The 19853-nt window shown below is 47.9% G+C and overlaps 1 protein-coding gene across 1 annotated transcript in view; it reads right to left on the bottom strand.

The window, feature by feature from the left end:
* fer1l6 (fer-1 like family member 6) overlaps positions 1-19853 on the bottom strand; it is a 325837-nt gene that overhangs the window by 164401 nt on the left and 141583 nt on the right. Inside the window, exon 18 of the mRNA XM_073053009.1 lies at positions 17124-17276. Coding sequence (XP_072909110.1) covers positions 17124-17276 — 153 coding nt within the window. The remainder of the gene's footprint in view (positions 1-17123; positions 17277-19853) is intronic.

Here is a 19853-nt window from a genome sequence, read left to right on the forward strand (position 1 = left end):
TGGTCTCCCCTGGTTATCCAGACATAACCCATAGATTGATTGGTCTCTGAAGGTTCTTGAAGAATGGGGACCGACATGACTGTCTACCTGTCTGGGTCCAGCTCAATCCCCTCCTGTGTCAGTGAAGGATGTGGACCTGTCTGGGTCCAGCTCAATCCCCTCCTGTGTCAGTGAAGGATGTGGACCTGTCTGGGTCCAGCTCAATCCCCTCCTGTGTCAGTGAAGGATGTGGACCTGTCTGGGTCCAGCTCAATCCCCTCCTGTGTCAGTGAAGGATGTGGACCTGTCTGGGTCCAGCTCAATCCCCTCCTGTGTCAGTGAAGGATGTGGACCTGTCTGGGTCCAGCTCAATCCCCTCCTGTGTCAGTGAAGGATGTGGACCTGTCTGGGTCCAGCTCAATCCCCTCCTGTGTCAGTGAAGGATGTGGACCTGTCTGGGTCCAGCTCAATCCCCTCCTGTGTCAGTGAAGGATGTGGACCTGTCTGGGTCCAGCTCAATCCCCTCCTGTGTCAGTGAAGGATGTGGACCTGTCTGGGTCCAGCTCAATCCCCTCCTGTGTCAGTGAAGGATGTGGACCTGTCTGGGTCCAGCTCAATCCCCTCCTGTGTCAGCTGAGGATGTGGACCTGTCTGGGTCCAGCTCAATCCCCTCCTGTGTCAGTGAAGGATATGGACCTGTCTGGGTCCAGCTCAATCCCCTCCTGTGTCAGTGAAGGATGTGGACCTGTCTGGGTCCAGCTCAATCCCCTCCTGTGTCAGTGAAGGATGTGGACCTGTCTGGATCCAGCTCAATCCCCTCCTGTGTCAGTGAAGGATGTGGACCTGTCTGGGTCCAGCTCAATCCCCTCCTGTGTCAGTGAAGGATGTGGACCTGTCTGGGTCCAGCTCAATCCCCTCCTGTGTCAGTGAAGGATGTGGACCTGTCTGGGTCCAGCTCAATCCCCTCCTGTGTCAGTGAAGGATGTGGACCTGTCTGGGTCCAGCTCAATCCCCTCCTGTGTCAGTGAAGGTTTGGACCTGTCTGGGTCCAGCTCAATCCCCTCCTGTGTCAGTGAAGGATGTGGACCTGTCTGGGTCCAGCTCAATCCCCTCCTGTGTCAGTGAAGGATGTGGACCTGTCTGGGTCCAGCTCAATCCCCTCCTGTGTCAGTGAAGGATGTGGACCTGTCTGGGTCCAGCTCAATCCCCTCCTGTGTCAGTGAAGGATGTGGACCTGTCTGGGTCCAGCTCAATCCCCTCCTGTGTCAGTGAAGGATGTGGACCTGTCTGGGTCCAGCTCAATCCCCTCCTGTGTCAGTGAAGAATGTGGACCTGTCTGGGTCCAGCTCAATCCCCTCCTGTGTCAGTGAAGGATGTGGACCTGTCTGGGTCCAGCTCAATCCCCTCCTGTGTCAGTGAAGGATGTGGACCTGTCTGGGTCCAGCTCAATCCCCTCCTGTGTCAGTGAAGGATGTGGACCTGTCTGGGTCCAGCTCAATCCCCTCCTGTGTCAGTGAAGGATGTGGACCTGTCTGGGTCCAGCTCAATCCCCTCCTGTGTCAGTGAAGGATATGGACCTGTCTGGGTCCAGCTCAATCCCCTCCTGTGTCAGTGAAGGATGTGGACCTGTCTGGGTCCAGCTCAATCCCCTCCTGTGTCAGTGAAGGATATGGACCTGTCTGGGTCCAGCTCAATCCCCTCCTGTGTCAGTGAAGGATGTGGACCTGTCTGGGTCCAGCTCAATCCCCTCCTGTGTCAGTGAAGGATGTGGACCTGTCTGGGTCCAGCTCAATCCCCTCCTGTGTCAGTGAAGGATGTGGACCTGTCTGGGTCCAGCTCAATCCCCTCCTGTGTCAGTGAAGGATGTGGACCTGTCTGGGTCCAGCTCAATCCCCTCCTGTGTCAGTGAAGGATGTGGACCTGTCTGGGTCCAGCTCAATCCCCTCCTGTGTCAGTGAAGGATGTGGACCTGTCTGGGTCCAGCTCAATCCCCTCCTGTGTCAGTGAAGGATGTGGACCTGTCTGGGTCCAGCTCAATCCCCTCCTGTGTCAGTGAAGGATGTGGACCTGTCTGGGTCCAGCTCAATCCCCTCCTGTGTCAGTGAAGGATGTGGACCTGTCTGGGATTCCGGCTCAATCCCCTCCTGTGTCAGTGAAGGATGTGGACCTGTCTGGGTCCAGCTCAATCCCCTCCTGTGTCAGTGAAGGATGTGGACCTGTCTGGGTCCAGCTCAATCCCCTCCTGTGTCAGTGAAGGATGTGGACCTGTCTGGGTCCAGCTCAATCCCCTCCTGTGTCAGTGAAGGATGTGGACCTGTCTGGGTCCAGCTCAATCCCCTCCTGTGTCAGTGAAGGATGTGGACCTGTCTGGGTCCAGCTCAATCCCCTCCTGTGTCAGTGAAGGATGTGGACCTGTCTGGGTCCAGCTCAATCCCCTCCTGTGTCAGTGAAGGATGTGGACCTGTCTGGGATTCCAGCTGAATATGCGGATCTCCTTGATGTTTTCAGTAAAAGAAAGGTCACCACGCTGCCCCCCCCCACCCCCCACACCGGCCATACGACTGTGCCATTGTCCTCCTACCTGTTACTCATCACCCCCCCCCCCCCCCCAGGACTGGCTCCTTTCCCTCTGTCATCCTGAAACAGTGGCCATGAATGAATACATCAAGGAGGCATTCAGCATGGGGTTTATCCGTCCATCAACCTTGCCGGCAGGAGCGGGCATCTTTATTGTGAGAGAGAAAGATGGCAAGCTCCGTCCCTGCATCGATTATCGGCCCCTGAACAACATCACGGTGAAGAACCGCTACCCTCTTCCCTTGCTGGCATCTGTGTTTGAACATCTCCAGGGAGAAACCATATTTTCCAAAACTGATCTGTGTAATGCTTACAATCTGATTGGCATTAAGAGAAGGGGATGGCCACTATGAACACTTGGTGATGGTCTTGGTTAGCGATGTGCTCAGGGACATGTTGAACCAGTTTGTGTATTTAGATGACATCCTTTCCTACTCCTGCTCTCATCAGGAGCACGTCCAGCATGTCCGGAGAGTACTCACAGCCTTCTTGAAAACAACCTGAACGCCAAGCCTGAGAAATGTGAATTCCATAAAGACCAGGCGTAGTTTTTGGGCTATATACTTACCCCATCCAGTGTTCAAATGGACCCTAGTAAAGTTTAGGCAGTTGTAGAGTGCCCCAAATCGTCTACAATCAAACAGGTACGGCACTTCAAGGGGCTTGCAAACTTTTATCGCCGATTCATCCGGAATTTCGACTCTATCACGGATCCACTTAATGCACTCACCAAAAAGATTGTGGCAGGGTTCCACTGGACGGACGGTGCTGACCGAGCAATTTCCGAGCTAAAGCGACGTTTCACCACCGCCCCGCTGCTAAAACACCCAGACCTGTCTCAGCCAATCATTGTCGAGGTGGATGCATCCGATACAGGCATTGGAGCTGTCCTCTCTCAGCCAATCATTGTCGAGGTGGATGCATCCGATACAGGCATTGGAGCTGTCCTCTCTCAGCCAATCATTGTCGAGGTGGATGCATCCGATACAGGCATTGGAGCTGTCCTCTCTCAGCCAATCATTGTCGAGGTGGATGCATCCGATACAGGCATTGGAGCTGTCCTGTCTCAGCCAATCATTGTCGAGGTGGATGCATCCGATACAGGCATTGGAGCTGTCCTGTCTCAGCCAATCATTGTCGAGGTGGATGCATCCGATACAGGCATTGGAACTGTCCTCTCTCAGCCAATCATTGTCGAGGTGGATGCATCTGATACAGGCATTGGAACTGTCCTCTCTCAGCCAATCATTGTCGAGGTGGATGCATCCGATACAGGCATTGGAGCTGTCCTCTCTCAGCCAATCATTGTCGAGGTCGATGCATCCGATACAGGCATTGGAGCTGTCCTCTCTCAGCCAATCATTGCCGAGGTGGATGCATCCGATACAGGCATTGGAACTGTCCTCTCTCAGCCAATCATTGTCGAGGTGGATGCATCCGATACAGGCATTGGAGCTGTCCTCTCTCAGCCATTCATTGTCCGATACAGGCATTGGAGCTGTCCTCTCTCAGCCAATCATTGTCGAGATGGATACATCCGATACAGGCATTGGAACTGTTCTCTCTCAGCCAATCATTGTCGAGGTGGATGCATCCGATACAGGCATTGGAACTGTCCTCTCTCAGCCAATCATTGTCGAGGTGGATGCATCCGATACAGGCATTGGAGCTGTTCTCTCTCAGCCATTCATTGTCGAGGTGGATGCATCCGATACAGGCATTGGAACTGTTCTCTCTCAGCCAATCATTGTCGAGGTGGATGCATCCGATACAGGCATTGGAACTGTCCTCTCTCAGCCAATCATTGTCGAGGTGGATGCATCCGATACAGGCATTGGAGCTGTTCTCTCTCAGCCATTCATTGTCGAGATGGATACATCCGATACAGGCATTGGAACTGTTCTCTCTCAGCCAATCATTGTCGAGGTAGATGCATCCGATACAGGCATTGGAACTGTCCTCTCTCAGCCAATCATTGTCGAGGTGGATGCATCCGATACAGGCATTGGAGCTGTTCTCTCTCAGCCATTCATTGTCGAGGTGGATGCATCCGATACAGGCATTGGAGCTGTTCTCTCTCAGCCAATCATTGTCGAGGTGGATGCATCCGATACAGGCATTGGAACTGTCCTCTCTCAGCCAATCATTGTCGAGGTGGATGCATCCGATACAGGCATTGGAGCTGTTCTCTCTCAGCCAATCATTGTCGAGGTGGATGCATCCGATACAGGCATTGGAACTGTCCTCTCTCAGCCAATCATTGTCGAGGTGGATGCATCCGATACAGGCATTGGAGCTGTTCTCTCTCAGCCATTCATTGTCGAGGTGGATGCATCCGATACAGGCATTGGAGCTGTTCTCTCTCAGCCATTCATTGTCGAGGTGGATGCATCCGATACAGGCATTGGAGCTGTTCTCTCTCAGCCAATCATTGTCGAGGTGGATGCATCCGATACAGGCATTGGAACTGTCCTCTCTCAGCCAATCATTGTCGAGGTGGATGCATCCGATACAGGCATTGGAGCTGTTCTCTCTCAGCCAATCATTGTCGAGGTGGATGCATCCGATACAGGCATTGGAACTGTCCTCTCTCAGCCATTCATTGTCGAGGTGGATACATCCGATACAGGCATTGGAACTGTCCTCTCTCAGCCAATCATTGTCGAGGTGGATGCATCCGATACAGGCATTGGAACTGTCCTGTCTCAGCCAATCATTGCCGAGGTGGATGCATCCGATACAGGCATTGGAGCTGTCCTGTCTCAGCCAATCATTGCCGAGGTGGATGCATCCGATACAGGCATTGGAACTGTCCTCTCTCAGCCAATCATTGTCGAGGTGGATGCATCTGATACAGGCATTGGAACTGTCCTCTCTCAGCCAATCATTGTCGAGGTGGATGCATCCGATACAGGCATTGGAGCTGTCCTCTCTCAGCCAATCATTGTCGAGGTCGATGCATCCGATACAGGCATTGGAGCTGTCCTCTCTCAGCCAATCATTGCCGAGGTGGATGCATCCGATACAGGCATTGGAACTGTCCTCTCTCAGCCATTCATTGTCCGATACAGGCATTGGAGCTGTCCTCTCTCAGCCAATCATTGTCGAGATGGATACATCCGATACAGGCATTGGAACTGTTCTCTCTCAGCCAATCATTGTCGAGGTGGATGCATCCGATACAGGCATTGGAACTGTCCTCTCTCAGCCAATCATTGCCGAGGTGGATGCATCCGATACAGGCATTGGAGCTGTCCTCTCTCAGCCAATCATTGTCGAGATGGATACATCCGATACAGGCATTGGAACTGTTCTCTCTCAGCCAATCATTGTCGAGGTGGATGCATCCGATACAGGCATTGGAACTGTCCTGTCTCAGCCAATCATTGCCGAGGTGGATGCATCCGATACAGGCATTGGAGCTGTTCTCTCTCAGCCAATCATTGTCGAGGTGGATGCATCCGATACAGGCATTGGAACTGTCCTCTCTCAGCCAATCATTGTCGAGGTGGATGCATCCGATACAGGCATTGGAGCTGTTCTCTCTCAGCCAATCATTGTCGAGGTGGATGCATCCGATACAGGCATTGGAACTGTCCTCTCTCAGCCAATCATTGTCGAGGTGGATGCATCCGATACAGGCATTGGAGCTGTCCTCTCTCAGCCATTCATTGTCGAGGTGGATGCATCCGATACAGGCATTGGAGCTGTTCTCTCTCAGCCATTCATTGTCGAGGTGGATGCATCCGATACAGGCATTGGAGCTGTTCTCTCTCAGCCAATCATTGTCGAGGTGGATGCATCCGATACAGGCATTGGAGCTGTCCTGTCTCAGCCAATCATTGCCGAGGTGGATGCATCCGATACAGGCATTGGAGCTGTTCTCTCTCAGCCAATCATTGTCGAGGTGGATGCATCCGATACAGGCATTGGAACTGTCCTCTCTCAGCCAATCATTGTCGAGGTGGATGCATCCGATACAGGCATTGGAGCTGTTCTCTCTCAGCCATTCATTGTCGAGGTGGATGCATCCGATACAGGCATTGGAACTGTCCTGTCTCAGCCAATCATTGCCGAGGTGGATGCATCCGATACAGGCATTGGAGCTGTCCTGTCTCAGCCAATCATTGCCGAGGTGGATGCATCCAATACAGGCATTGGAACTGTCCTCTCTCAGCCAATCATTGTCGAGGTGGATGCATCCGATACAGGCATTGGAACTGTCCTCTCTCAGCCAATCATTGTCGAGGTGGATGCATCCGATACAGGCATTGGAACTGTCCTCTCTCAGCCAATCATTGTCGAGGTGGATGCATCCGATACAGGCATTGGAACTGTCCTGTCTCAGCCAATCATTGTCGAGGTGGATGCATCCGATACAGGCATTGGAACTGTCCTGTCTCAGCCAATCATTGTCGAGGTGGATGCATCCGATACAGGCATTGGAACTGTCCTGTCTCAGCCAATCATTGCCGAGGTGGATGCATCCGATACAGGCATTTGAACTGTCCTCTCTCAGCCAATCATTGTCGAGGTGGATGCATCCGATACAGGCATTGGAACTGTCCTCTCTCAGCCAATCATTGTCGAGGTGGATGCATCCGATACAGGCATTGGAGCTGTCCTCTCTCAGCCAATCATTGTCGAGGTCGATGCATCCGATACAGGCATTGGAACTGTCCTCTCTCAGCCAATCATTGTCGAGGTGGATGCATCCGATACAGGCATTGGAGCTGTCCTGTCTCAGCCAATCATTGTCGAGGTGGATGCATCCGATACAGGCATTGGAACTGTCCTGTCTCAGCCAATCATTGTCGAGGTGGATGCATCCGATACAGGCATTGGAACTGTCCTGTCTCAGCCAATCGTTGTCGAGGTGGATGCATCCGATACAGGCATTGGAACTGTCCTGTCTCAGCCAATCGTTGTTGAGGTGGATGCATCCGATACAGGCATTGAAACTGTCCTCTCTCAGCCAATCATTGTCCGATACAGGCATTGGAACTGTCCTCTCTCAGCCAATCATTGTCGAGGTGGATGCATCCGATACAGGCATTGGAGCTGTCCTGTCTCAGCCATTCATTGTCGAGATGGATGCATCCGATACAGGCATTGGAGCTGTCCTGTCTCAGCCATTCATTGTCGAGATGGATGCATCCGATACAGGCATTGGAGCTGTCCTGTCTCAGCGCTTGTCTTCGGATAGCCGGCTGCATTCCTGTGTTTTTCTTTCCCGTCGCTTGACTTCGGCAAAATGGAATTACGACGTTGGGAACCGGGAGCTTCTGGTTGTCAAGGAGGCCCTGGAGGAATGGCGACTCTGGCTGGAGGGGGCAGAGCATCTATTTTTGGTGTGGACGGATCACAAGAACCTCTCCTGTATTCAGGATGCTCAGAGACTCAACTCTCGTCAAGCCCAGTGGGCTTGCTCCTTCATATGGTTCAATTTCGTCCTCACTTATCTCGCTGGCAGCACGAGGACAAAGGCCGATGCTCTCTCTCGGTAGTTTGACGGTCCTGAGGACAACGCTGATCCAGAGCCCATTCTCCTTCGCTTGTGTATTGCTGCTCCGGTGATCTCAGGAATAGAGGCAGAGGTGAGGGTCTCCCAACAATCTGATCCAGGCTCGGATGGGGGACCTCCCTGCTGCGGTGCGTTCCAAAGTGTTGGAATGGGGTCACTCCTCCCATCTGGCTGGACATCCGGGAATTCAATGGACTCAGTAGTTTATAAAGAGACAGCTTTGGTGGCCGTCTATGTCCCAGGGTGTCCACGACTTTGTATCTGCCTGTCCCACCTGCGCTCGGAACAAGACATCACACCAGTGTCCTGCGGGTCTGTTATGTCCACTGCCTGTGCCCCACCGCCCCTGGTCCCACCTGTCAGTAGATTTCATCACTGGTCTGCCCCTGTCTAAAGGATGCACCACCATTTTGATCATTGTGGATTGATTTTCCAAGGCTGCCCACTTCATTGCCCTTCCCCAGCTCCCATCGGCTCGTGAAACTGCCACACTCATGGTTCAATATCTGTTCAGGCTCCATGGCTTTCTTCAAGACATAGTGTCTGATCGTGGACAACAGTTCACGTCCCGCTTTTGGAAGCTTTCTGCTCTCTTGTAGGAGCCACGGACAGCCTCTCGTCTGGCTTCCACCCCCAATCTAATGGCCCGACTGAGAGAGTGAACCAGGAGTTGGAGACAACCCTGCACAGTCTTGCCTCTTCCAACCCCACGTCCTGGAGCTCCCAGTTGGTTTGGGCAGAGATCGCCCACAATAACCTCCAGTCGTCCTCCACAGGCATATCACCCTTTGAATGCCAAAAGGGATTCCAGTTCCCGCTCTTCCCTGATCAGGAGATTGATGTAGGAGTTCCTGCTGCTGAACAGCTGATCCAGCACTACAAGCGCACCTGGAGACGAGCCAGGGCTTCTCTGCTGCGCGCCCAGAAACAACACTCCCGTCAGGCTGATCGGCTCCGTCGACAGGTCAGGCCATTCAAGCCCAGAGACGAGGTCTGGTTGGTATCAAGGGATCTCCCCTGAAAGTCAAGAACCGGTAATTGGCACCGCGCTACGTGGGACTGTTTGTAGTGGAAAAGGCTATCAACAAGGTGTCCTATAGATTTCGTCTACCAGCGTCACTGAAGATCCTCCCAGTATTCCATGTTCCCCAGCTCAGGCCGGTTACTACCTCTCCCCTGACCCCAGTCACCCCACATCCCCCTCCTCCCCACCTGGTAGATGGTTTCCTTGTCTATACTGTGTGGCGCCTCCTGGCATCTCTCCGGGTACGTGGTAAGGTCCAGTACTTTGTGGGCTGGGAAGGGTATGGCCCAGAAGAACATACCTGGATCCTGGCGAAGGACATCTTGGACAAGTCGCTGATCCGGGACTTCCAGTGGACACAGGGCTGTGGCACCTCAGGGGCTGTGCCTAGAGAGGGGGGCCCTGTCACAACCACGGATTTGGCTGCACAGTAGATACGGCAATTGCGCTTGTGAATTTGCATGTGTCTCACCAATTTTTTTTGTGATAGTATTTAACTCCATACTTGTCATCGTAGTGCTTGTTGAGTCTTGGACAGAGCAGAGCAATGCTTCGCTGCCTGTTTGCTGTCAGCCTTCCCTGAGAAATTGGACTTTCGAGTCAACTGACTCTGAAGACTAGTTTATGTTTAATGTTTAATGTTTAGATGTTCTTTTCAGCCGCAGTATGGGCTTCGTTTCCCGTTTGAGAGTTTTTAGTTAAGGGCCCTATTTGGCTTAGCACTTACTTTATTTTCCCTTTAACACTGTTCGTATTAAAGTCTGTGAACCATCCGCCTGCTTCAGTGTCTCTCACTCCGCACTTGGGCCATATCTGAACGTGGTAACACTTGTATCTTCTGCTCAATAGGAGGAGTGCAAAGAGAAATGCACAGCTTGGGTAGGTTCTTTGATTATGCTGGCTGCTTTACCCAGGCAGTGAGACATGTGCAGAGACGTTCCTCTATATCCTCGGATTTCTGTGACGTGCCACACTCCGCAGTGTCTGGTAGTCATGGGCAGAACAGTTGCCATACCAAGCTGGATGCGTATGGGTGGGAGGTTTTCCAAAGTGCATCAGTTAAATCGGTAAGGTTTGGCGGGGGCATGTCCAATTTCTTCAGCCTTCTGAGGAAGTAGAGACGTCATGAGCTTTCTTGGCTGTGGCATCGATGTGGTTGCACCAGGACAGGCTATTGGTGATGATCACACCTACGAACTTGAAACTCTCAATCCACTTTAACAGAAAACAGGAGCATGTGTCCCCCACCCCCTGAACCCAATGACAAGCTCTTTAGTTGTGATGACACTGAGGTAAAGGTTATTGCTATGACACCCTGCCACTAAGCTGTCTATTTCAGACTTGTTGCCTTTGAGATATGGCTCACTGTGTTGGTATCATTTGTAAACTTGTAGATGGAGTTAGAACAGAAACTGGCCACATAGCCATCTGGGGATATGGAGTGAAAAGGACAGAGCCTTGTGGGGCACCAGGGTTGAGGATAATTGCGGTGGAGGTTTTGTTGTCTATCTTACTGATTGGGGATTGTTGGCCAAGGATACAGTTCAAAGGGAGATGTTGAAGCTCGAGGAGTTTGATGTAATTATAGAATTGGAAGCAGAGCTGTAGTCAGTGAATAATAGTCTAATCTAGGTGCCTTTACTGTCCAAATGGTCCAGTGATGAGTGTAGGACAAGGGAGAGGTCACAGATCTGTCAGTGGGTGAGCATCTGGGGGACAGTGACCACCGCTCCCTGGCCTTTAGCATTATCATGGAAAAGGATAGAATCAGAGAGGACAGGAAAATTTTTAATTGGGGAAGGGCAAATTATGAGGTTATAAGGCTAGAACTTCCGGGTGTGAATTGGGATGATGTTTTTGCAGGGAAATGTACTATGGACATGTGGTTGATGTTTAGAGATCTCTTGCAGGATGTTAGGGATAAATTTGTCCTGGTGAGGAAGATAAAGAATGGTAGGGTGAAGGAACCATTGGTGACAAGTGAGGTGGAAAATCTAGTCAGGTGAAAGAAGGCAGCATACGTGAAGTTTAGGAAGCAAGGATCAGATGAGTCTATTGAGGAATTATAGGGTAGCAAGAAAGGAGCTTAAGAAGGGGGCATGAGAAGGTCTTGGCGAGTAATGTAGAGGAAAACCCCAAGGCATTGTGAAGAACAAAAGGTTGACAGGAGTGAAGATAGGATCGATTAGAGATAAAGGTGGGAAGGTGTGCCTGGAGGCTGTGGAAGTGAGCGAGGTCTTCAATGAATACTTCTCTTCGGTATTCACCAATGAGAGGGAACTTGATGACGGTAAGGACAATATGAGTGAGGTTGATGTTCTGGAGCATGTTGATATTAAGAGAGAAGAGGTGTTGGAATTGTTAAAATAGATTTAAAATACATAGGATGGATAAGTCCCCAGGGCCTGACGGAATATTCCCCAGGCTGCTCCACGAGGCGAGGGAAGAAATTGCTGAGCCTCTGGCTGGGATCTTTATGTCCTTGTCCACATGAATGGTACCGGAGGATTGGAGGGAGTTGTCTCCTTGTTCAAAAAAGATAGTAGGGATAGTCCGGGTAATTATAGACCAGTGATCCTTACGTCTGTGGTGAGAAAGCTGTTGGAAAAGATTCTTAGATCAGAAGATCACATGCACCAGGGATAGGATGGCGGTGAGACAGAATCTATGGACACTTAGAGAATCATGGTCTGATCAGGGACAGTCAGCATGGTTTTGTGAAGGGCAGATCATGTCTAACAAGCCTGATAGAGTTTTTTGAGGAGGTGACCAGGCGTATAGATGAGGGTAGTGCAGTGGATGTGATCTACATGGATTTTAGTAAGGCATTTGACGTGGTTCCACATGGTAGGCTTATTCAGAAAGTCAGAAGGCATGGGATCCAGGGATGTTTGGCCAGGTGGATTCAGAATTGGCTTGCCTGCAGAAGGCAGAGTGTCATGGTGGAGGGAGTACATTCAGATTGGAGGGTTGTGACTAGTGGTGTCCCACAAGGATCGGTTCTGGGACCTCTACTTTTCGGGATTTTTATTAACGACCTGGATGTCGGGGGTAGAAGGGTGGGTTGGCAAGTTTGCAGATGACACAAAGGTTGGTGGTGTTGTGGATAGTGTTGAGGATTGTCAAAGATTGCAGAGAGACATTGATAGGATGCAGAAGTGGGCTGAGAAGTGGCAGATGGAGTTCAACCCGGAGAAGTGTGAGGTGGTACACTTTGGAAGGACAAACTCCAAGGCAGAGTACAAAGTAAATGGCAGGATACTTGGGAGTGTGGAGGAGCAGAGGGATCTGGGGGTACATGTCCACAGATCCCTGAAAGTTACCTCACAGGTAGATAGGGTAGTTAAGAAAGCTTATGGAGTATTAGCTTTTGTAAGTCAAGGGATAGAGTTTAAGAGTCGCAGGGTAATGATGCAGTTCCATAAAACTCTGTTTAGGCCACACTTGGAGTACTGTGTCCAATTCTGGTCACCTCACTATAGGAAGGATGTGGAAACATTGGAAAGGGTACAGAGGGGATTTACCAGGATGCTGCCTGGTTTAGAGAGTATGCATTATGATCAGAGATTAAGGGAGCTAGGGCTTTACTCTTTGGAGAGAAGGAGGATGAGAGGAGACATGATAGAGGTATACAAGATATTAAGAGGAATAGATAGAGTGGACAGCCAGCGCCTCTTCCCCAGGACACCACTGCTCAGTACAAGAGGTCATGGCTTTAAGGTAAGGGGAGGGAAGTTCAAGGGGGATATTAGAGGAAGGTTTTTTACTCAGAGAGTGGTTGGTGCGTGGAATGCACTGCCTGAGTCAGTGGTGGAAGCAGATACACTAGTGAAGTTTAAGAGACTACTAGACAGGTATATGGAGGAATTTAAGGTGCAGGGTTATATGGGAGGCAGGGTTTAAGGGTTGGCACAACATAGTGGGCCGAATAGCCTGTCCTGTATTGTTCTATGAGAGAGTATCTGCCATAGCCCTGTTCCAGTGGCAGGTGAGTTGAAGTGAGCGAAGGTTGCCTGAGAAGCTGGAGTTAATGTGTGCAATGATCAGTCTCTTAACGATGGTGGTAGTCATTATGGCATGTTACCTTGTTTTTAAAACTGCAACCATTTACCTTGTCAATGCCCTCATAATTTTGCAAGCCTATATAAGGTGTTCACTCAGTCTTCTGAACTAGAGTGGAAACAATCCCAATCTGTCTAATTTCAACTTTTTACTAAAGCCCTCCATTCCTGGCAACATTCTGGCAAATCTCTTTCTACCTGGGACAAATCTCTTCTAATAGTATGGTGACCAAAACTGAACACACTATTCCAAGTATGCTCTAATCACATCTTGTACACTTGCTACGTGATATGGCATCCCTTATACACAGTACTCGAGGCCTAATGCCCAAGTCAGCATGGTTTCCTTAAGGGAAAAACATTATCGACAAACCTGGGTTCGAATAGTCAGGGGAACAGACAGGAGATGCTGTGGACCTGAACAGGACACCCAAACGGCATGTTGCCTCCCAGGTTTAAGGTCAGGGACATCTCGGATCCCATCCACAACATTTCAGCAGCCAGATGTCTTGGTACATATTGGTACCGATGACATAGGAAGGAAAAGCAAAGAGGTCCTGAAAAGAGAATTTAGAGAGCTAGGTAGAAAGCTGAGAAGCAGGACCTCCCGGCTAGTAACTGCTGGATTGCTGCCTGTGTCACATGCCAGTGAAGATAGAAGCGGGGTGATTTGGCAGATGAATGTGCACTGAGAAGCTGGTGCAGGGGGCAGAGCTTCAGGTTCTTGGATCATTGGGATCTCTTCTGGGGGTCTGTTCAAAAGTGATGTGTTGCATCTGAACCCGAGGGGAACAATATTCTCATAGGCAGGTTTGTTTGAGCTGTGAGGAAGGTTTAAACCAACTTGGCAGGGGAGTGGAAACCAGAGTGAAGTGACTCGAGACAGGATAGATGGTAAAAAAGCCAAGATAGCATGAAGTCAGACAGCCAGGAAGGGCAGGCAGATGATGGGACAAAATTGCAGCCAGCAGGGTGAGTATCAGTGCATTAGGGATGCAGAATCAAAAAGGGTAGCAAACACAGTACTCAGTGTTATATCTCAATGCACTGAGTATAAGAAATAAGCTGGATGATCTTGTTGCACTCTTACAGATTGTCAGGTATGATGTTGTGGCTTAAGGATAATTGCAGTTGGGAGCTAGTTGGTGGCATGACTCTGCTGGTAAAGAGTGGCATCAAATCGGTGGAAAGATGTGACATACCATCGGAAAATGTTGAATCCTTGTAGCTTGAGTTAAAAAACTGTAATAGGACCCTGATGGCAGTTATATGTAGGCCTCCCACCAATAGCCGGGATGTGGACCACAGATTACAATGGGAAATAGAAAAGGCATATTAAAAGGGCAATGTTATGATAGTCATGGGAGATTTCAACATGCAGGTCGTTTGGGGAAAATCGGTTTGGAAATGGATCTCGAGAGAGTTTGTTAGATGCTTGAGATAGCTTTTTAGAGCAGTTTGTCATTGAGCCTACTAAGGGATCAGTTCTAGTGGATTAAGTGTTGTGTAATGAACTGGGGGCGATTAGGGAGCCCCTAGACAGACAGACAGACATACTTTATTGATCCCAAGGGAAATTGTTTTTTTTTTGACAAGGGGACAAAGATCACAATATGATTGAGTTCAGCTTGAAATATGATAGGGAGAAAGTAAAGTCTGACGTAGCAGTATTTCAGTGGGGTAAAAGAAATTACAGTGGTATGAGAAAGAAGTTGGCCAAAGTAAGGAGATGCTGGCAGGGATGACAGCAGTGCAGCAATGGCATGAGTTTCTGGGAAAAATGAGAAGATACAGGATAAACGTATTCCAAAAACAAAAATACTCAAATGGCAAAATAGTACAATAGTATAAAATACTGAAAGCAAAAGAGTAGGAAGACAGAGGATTGGGAAGCATTTAAAATCCTACGGACAACAACTAGAAGAACCATTAGGAAGGAAAAGATGAAATGTCAAAGCAAGCTAGCAAACAGTATCCAGGTGGATGAAAAAATGCATTTCAAGTACGTAAAAAAAATTAATTAAAAGAGAGATGAAAGTGGATATAGGACCACTAGAAAATGAGGCAGGAGAAATAATAATGGGGGACAAGGAGATGGCAAATGAACTAAATGAGCATTTTGCAGCAGTCTTCAATGTGGAAGACACTAGCAGTGTGCCAGATGTTGAAGAGTGTGAGGAAAGAGAAGTGAGTGTCGTTACTATTAGAAGGGAGAAGGTGCTCAAAAAGCTGAAAGTCTCCCAGAACAGATGAGCTGCAACCTAGGGTTCTGAAAGAGGTAGCAGTAGACACTGAAGGCAATAGGAATAATCTTTCAAAAATCATTGGACTCTGGCATGGTGTCGGATAACCGGGAAATTGGAAATTTAAGAAAGGAGGAAGGCAAGCAGAATGAAAATTATAGACCAGCTAGCTTGACCTCAGTGGTTGGGAAGGTGTTGTCAGGGATGAGGTTATGGAGTATTTGATAACACAGGACAAGATAGGACAAAGTCAGCATGGTTTCCTAAAGGGAAAATCTTGTCTGACAAACTTGTTGGAATGCTTTGAGGAGATTACAAGTAGGATAGATAAAATGGATGTAGTGGATGTTGTATATTTGGACTTTCAGAACATGAGGCTACCTACCAAGTTAAGAGCCTATGGTATTACAGGAAAGTTATTGGCATAGTTAGAGCATTGTCTAATTGGTAGGAAGCAGCGAGTGGGAATAAAAGGATCCTTTTCTGGTTGGCTGCCAGTGACTAGTGGTGTTCCAGAGGGCTCAGTGTTTGCACCACTTCTTTTTTTTTGCTGTATATCATTGATTTAGATGATGGAATAGATGGCTTTGTTGCCAAGTTTGCAGATGATATGAAGACTGGTGGAGGGACAGGTAGTGTTGAGGAAACTGGTAGGCTGCAGAAGGATTTAGACAGATTAGGAGAATGGGCAAGAGAGTCACAAATGAAATACAATGTTGGAAAATGCATTGTCATGTACTTTGGTAGCAGAACTAAATGAACAGACTATTTTCTAAATGGGGAGAAAGTCCAAACATCTGAAATACAAAGGGACTTGGGAGTCCCTGTGCAGAACACCCTAAAGGTTAACCTGCAGGTAGAGTTGTTGGTGAGGAAGCCAAAAGCAATGTTAGCATTTATTTCAAAAGGTCTGGAATACAAGAGCAGGGATGTGATGCTGAGGCTTTATAAGGCACTGGTGAGGCCTCACCTTGAGTATTGTGAACAGTATTGGGATCCTCATCTATGAAAAGATGTGCGGGCATTGGAGAGGGTCCAGAGGAGGTTCACAAGAATGATTCTGGGAATGAAAGGGTTATCATACAGGGAACATTTGGTGGTTCTAGGTTGTACTTGCTAGAATTTAGAAGGATGAGGGGGAATCTCATTGAAACCTTTCTAATGTTGAAAGGCCTGGACAGAGATGAGTAAAGGATGTTTCCCATGGTGGGGGAATCTAGGACAAGAGGATACAGTGTCAGGATAGAGGGGCATCCATTTAAAACTGAGATATGGAGAAATTTCTTTAGCCAGAGTGTGGTGTATTTGTGGAATTTATTACCACAGGCAGCTGTGGAGGCCAGGTCATTGAATGTATTTAAGGCAGAGCTTGATAGGTTCTTGATTGGACCAAAGGATATGGGGAGAAGCCGGGGAGTGGGACTGAAAAGGGGAAGAAAAGATCAGCAATGATTGAATGGTGGAGAAGACTTGATGGGCTAAAAGGCCTAATTCTGCTCCTATGTCTTTTGGTTTTATAGTCTTATCGTCATCAATTTTCTTACTAATCAAGTGTTCATTCAGATTTGTGAGTTAAAATTTCCTCAGCACAAAACCTTGCAGAAAAAATATACTTACAAAGAAGGTATCTATGTATATTTCTATAATGTACAGCATAAACTAAACCTTCTTCACTTCAATGTTTAAAATACTTATAGAACAAAAGAAATGCATACTTTCAGAAAGAACGTTTTAATTTTTCCACAATCCTTTCCTTTCTCATTCTCTTTCTCGGAAAACAGGATGTCTTTAGCTGGAATCCGAGCATATGCAACTTTCTTGTTACTGCTGAGCATCCAAATAAACACATCCGGGATGGTATGTTGTGGCTGAAATTGTAAAAAAAAAAGCAAATTACTGGCCCATTTTAAAATGTTTATGCTGCAAATTCCTTTCAGGGTTATGAATATATTTTATTATTATTTTCTATATTTTGATCTATTTTTAGTTCCAAGTTTTCTTCCTCAAGGGTGTTTTTGGACAGCACATCTATTTGATCAGAGAGAATGCTGGTGTGTGTTGCTATGGAAACCTCAATGGCCTCCAGCATTGGTGTTGACATCAGTAATAGAGACTGAAGTCCAGATTCAAACCAGCATAGTGGTTTGGTGTTAGGGCGATACTTGGTGATCTAAGCACAAAACACATTTCACCATGGGGTTCATGAAGCAGATTGGCATTTATTCAAATAATCACAGCTTGATGATCCCAATCGCACACAATGTCAGAAAATGGTGAAATTCAATTTATTAAATGCAATTATATTTGGCACGACTCGCTAATCAAAATTACTTTTATGTGTATTCCTGAGGTACAAAAGTAATTTATTTAACCATATAGCCATATAATAATTACAGCATGGAAACAGGCCATCTCGGCCCTTCTAGAGTGTGCTGAACGCTTACTCTCACCTAGTCCCACTGGCCCTGGTGGTGAACTACATATAACTGTATGGACACACCCCCCCCCCACCCCGCTGACTGCTCCTGTGGCTCCTCCCACAGACCCCTGTATAAAGGCGATTGGAGACACTGCTCCTCCCTCAGTCTCCAGGATGTTGTGTGATGGTCTCTTGCTGCAGACTGCTCTCTTCCAGCTAATAAAAGCCTATCTCGCCTCACTTCTCCAAGAGTTATTGATGGTGCATTAGCCCGCACTCAGCCATTCCTTTCCTGTCCATATATCTATCCAATTTTACTTTAAATGACAATACCGAACCTGCCTCTATCACTTCTACTGGAAGCTCGTTCCACACAGCTACCACTCTCTGAGTAAAGAAATTCCTCCTCGTGTTACCCTTAAACTTTTGCCCCCTAACTCTCAACTTATGTCCTCTTGTTTGAATCTCCCCTACTCTCAAAGGAGAAAGCCTATCCACATCAACTCTATCTATTCCCCTCATAATTTTAAATTCCTCTATCAAGCCCCCCTCAACCTTCTATGCTCCAAAGAATAAAGACCTAACTTGTTCAACCTTTCCCTGTAACTTGGGTGCTGAAACCCAGGTAACATTCTAGTAAATCTTCTCTGTACTCTCTTTATTTTGTTGACATCTTTCCTACAATTTAGTGACCAGAACTGTATACAATACTCCAAATTCAGCCTTACCAATGCCTTGTACAATTTTAACATTACATCCCAACTCCTATACTCAATGCTCTGATTTATAAAGGCCAGCATACCAAAAGCTTTCTTCACCACCCTATCCACATGAGATTCCACCTTCAGGGAACTATGCACCATTATTCCTAGATCACTCTGTTCTACTTCATTCGTCAATGCCCTACCATTTACCATGTATGTCCTATTTGGATTATTCCTACCAAAATGTGGCACCTCACACTTATCAGCATTAAACTCCATCTGCCATCGTTCAGCCCACTCTTCTAACTGGCCTAAATCTCTCTGCAAGCTTTGAAAACCTACTTCATTATCCACAACGCCACCTACCTTAGTATCATCTGCATACTTACTAATCCAATTTACCACCCCATCATCTAGATCATTAATGTATATGACAAACAACATTGGACCAAGTACAGATCCCTGAGGCACACCACTAGTCACCGGCCTCCAACCTGGCAAACAGTTATCCACCACTACTCTCTGGCATCTCCCATCCAGCCACTGTTGAATCCATTTCACTACTTCAATATTAATACCTAACGATTGAACCTTCCTAACTAACCTTCCGTGAGGAACCTTGTCAAATCATGACATCAGAAGTTCAAAAGGAACATTTCAATTTTCATATTTTAATTTTTAAGTACAAGCATAGTTTTGATTAGAAGTGACAACCAATTAGGGAACAGCATGACAGCATCTATCGTCGTCGTGAATGTGGAATATACACTCAATGAGCACGTTAATAGATACCTAATAAAGTGGCCACTGAGTAAATGCTCATGGTCTTCTGCCTCTGCAGCTCATCCACTTCAGGATGTGACATGCTGTGCAATCAGAGATGCTTCTGCATACCACAATTAGAATGTGGTTATTTGAGTACTGTCACGTGTGTGTGCGTGTGTTACACGAGCGACAGCTTCTTTCCATTGGTTTGGAGTATGCTGAGTCCTTTGGTCGTACTTACACAGGGAAAGTCCTGAAGGAAAATCAAAGACCAGGAAAGCTCATGAGTCCTCAAAGGTCTTTGATTTTCCATTATTCACTGACAGATATTTTCATTGATGTGACACTTTTAATCCAGTTCCCCAGCGCCAGGGAATCAGAGCACTGCAGCACAGAACCAGACCATTCACCGAGCTGTTTGTGCCAGACCTGCACCTGGACCATAGCCCTCCCATCCATGACCTTGTCTGAACTTCTCTTCAATGTTAAAATTGAACCTGCGTCCACCGCTTGCACTGACAGCTCATTCCACACTCTGAGTGAAGAAAATACCCCTC

This window comes from Hemitrygon akajei, chromosome 1 (assembly GCF_048418815.1).
Source record: "Hemitrygon akajei chromosome 1, sHemAka1.3, whole genome shotgun sequence".
NCBI lineage: Eukaryota > Metazoa > Chordata > Chondrichthyes > Myliobatiformes > Dasyatidae > Hemitrygon > Hemitrygon akajei.